The following is a 2,583-nucleotide window of genomic DNA, read 5'->3' on the forward strand; positions in this document are numbered from 1 at the left end:
GAAGACAGCAACCTCACAAGAACAGCCCACCGAGGGTTCTGCTGTTGGATCTGAAGCGCAATGGCGGACCTGGGTTCGGTGATTTGGTGGGCTGATGGATGTCATGAAACCCGAGAGACTAGACGACAAGCTCACGTTATCACGATTGTGCGATGATACAGTGGCGGAGATCACGTCGGTGATGATGATCTAAAGGAAGGGGAGAGAGAAAATTAATCATCTGATCATTATCGAGGAAAAGGGTGGTTAGTACGTGACTCTGAGAGAGAGAGAGAGAGAGAGTTATCTGATCATTCTCAGGAGAAAGGGTGGTTAGTACGTGTCAGTTAGATGGTTTGATGGATCCTTTCGCCTTTGCATTATTGGCGCCCCCTGCTCGATCAGTGAAGCTTGAGCCTGAGGCCTACCTGCAAACTGACAACTTGGGCCCCCATGACCTCGAGCACCTCGAGAGAGAGCTCGAGCAAGCCAAACAAAAGGTAATTGATTACATGCCATACATACATAAAATCAACACATACTATGTACCAACTTTAGTGAGTGAGAGCACAATTCACATTCAAACTTAAGGGCTAACTCTAGTGAGTCATAATATAAATTCACTTTCAAACTTAAGGGCTACTGCCTATTAAATTGAGTGTACCTTTCAAAAGACCTTTGATTTCTAGTGCTGAACCTTAAGAAGCAAAAGGTCTCAGGCCTACCAAACCTCTATCATGCTACTTCAAAGTATATCTACATAACTCATGTAATAAGAGTATAAATATTTGAGACTAGAATAGAGAAGGTTGGGAGCTTTCTCTTATATTGATTGTTAAAGTATAGCTAGCACATGTGCCATGCATGTGAATATGAGCTCATTTACTAGTTTTGCTCTTACATCTAAACAATCCTATTTATATTTGATGGGCTTCATAGCTAGTAAGATTCTTAAGAATGCTTTGATTTGACCTAGCTTGAACTTTGCTTACTCAGATATTGCTCTTGCGAGCACAAGAGCAGCAACGAGAGAGGCCTCCACCTCATGAGCAAAAGGTATGCAATTTTGTAACGAATGGTCAAACATCAAAGTGTCATGTTAGTAATGTTAGTATATTGTGAGTGAGAGAGACAATGTTTAGTGCTCCCGAGCTTTACTTATCTTGATGTACTATTTTTTGATTTGATAGCAAACTCGATCAGAAAGTCGTTATTGGACCAATGAAGAACGACAACGATTTGAGAAGGCCTTGAAAACGTCTCTCTCTCTCTCTCTCTCTCTCTCTCTCTCTCTCTCATTGTTCAAAAGTTGGGCTTCTAACAATAGTATTAAATTTGGACATGGTTTGATTTCACCAGGTTTGGGACAGACTTTGTAGCCATTGCTAAGTTTGTCGGAACTAGGAGCTCAACCCAAGTTCGCACACATGCTCAAAAATATTATGCAAAGCTTGTAAGTACCATCCTAAAGTTTAGAAGTTCAAGTTGTTAGCTCTATGCATGGTTTGTTAATGTTTTCAAGGTTTTTGGAATAAATTCTAAGCATTGTTTTAACTCTAAGAGGTGAGGGTGTATCTTATATTTCTAGATTAGAGATTATAAAAGATCAGGCAAGGCCCAAGCTGCTTCTAAGGATTCTAAAATGGTGATGAAGTGTGCTTCTAGCATGCAATTCCAAACAATGTGATTGAATTTTAATGGAATGATACTCTAGGTTTGAGTATTGCAAATTTGTCACTCCTTTGTGACTGTAAGTTCAAACTATGCAAAAGCTTCCCATCAAAATGAAAAGTTTATGCAAACATACATTGTGGTTGCTAGAATGTAACCTAGGGTCTTGTTATAGTGGATGATACCTTGTAAGCATTATAGAAATCATGCCAAAAATATGATTTGTACAAGTTGCATTTTATGATTGAAATATTGAGAAGAATTTGCAGCAATTTTGCTTTTCATTGATTCCAACAAGAGTAATCATATTGTTTAAACTTGCAGAGAATATTTAATTAATGTTGCAATAGTTAAGATTTTTCAGAAGTCAATGCAGGGTTTAAAACACTTTGTGTAAAGGTGCACCAAGATGTATCTCCACCAATCTCAAGGTTTTTCTCCATGTGTACGTCTATGGTGTAAGAGCTTTTGGCATCAAATTTCATATATGTACATGTCTTCTTATTGATGCAATATCGTCTTATGACGTAACAAATCTTGACATCAATCTTCATGCCAAAAATATTTATTTGTAATGCACATATATATGTACATACATATAAATATAAATAGAAATACAAAATAACACATTTCAGAGAGTGGCTTTAGTGGAAGGTTAAGTGTGGGGTGTGAACATGCAGTAGGGTGTACTAATGATATAATCTAGGTATATACATGGCTCTAAGTATGGGCATGGTCCTTCTATTAAATAACTTATAATTGGCTAAAAGTAATATGAATATCATATTTTTATTTAGACTCTACATGGAACTCTTTACATCTAGAGTGCACTCAAACTAAGACCTCAAATTGGAAGAATAACAATGCTAAAAGATGTGCATACAAAGTCCATGTGATTTCTTCTTTAAGTGCCCAAATACATTAAATTTGTGC

At 37.2% G+C, this 2,583-nt stretch overlaps 1 protein-coding gene across 1 annotated transcript; it reads left to right on the plus strand.

Annotated features, from left to right (window-relative positions):
* The first annotated feature begins 267 nt into the window (after positions 1–267).
* Positions 268–1,904, plus strand: LOC148016253 (uncharacterized). Its single transcript, XM_087664541.1, has 5 exons — positions 268–479; positions 976–1,035; positions 1,170–1,237; positions 1,339–1,432; positions 1,568–1,904. The coding sequence occupies exons 1-5, from the start codon at positions 339–341 to the stop codon at positions 1,664–1,666; spliced, it is 462 nt and encodes a 153-aa protein (XP_087520667.1). The 5' UTR covers positions 268–338; the 3' UTR covers positions 1,667–1,904.
* Positions 1,905–2,583: the final 679 nt, after the last annotated feature.

The sequence above is a fragment of the Lygodium microphyllum genome, chromosome 23 (genome assembly GCF_053477565.2).
Source record: "Lygodium microphyllum isolate KBCC chromosome 23, Lygodium_microphyllum_v1.1.10, whole genome shotgun sequence".
NCBI classification, from domain to species: domain Eukaryota; kingdom Viridiplantae; phylum Streptophyta; class Polypodiopsida; order Schizaeales; family Lygodiaceae; genus Lygodium; species Lygodium microphyllum.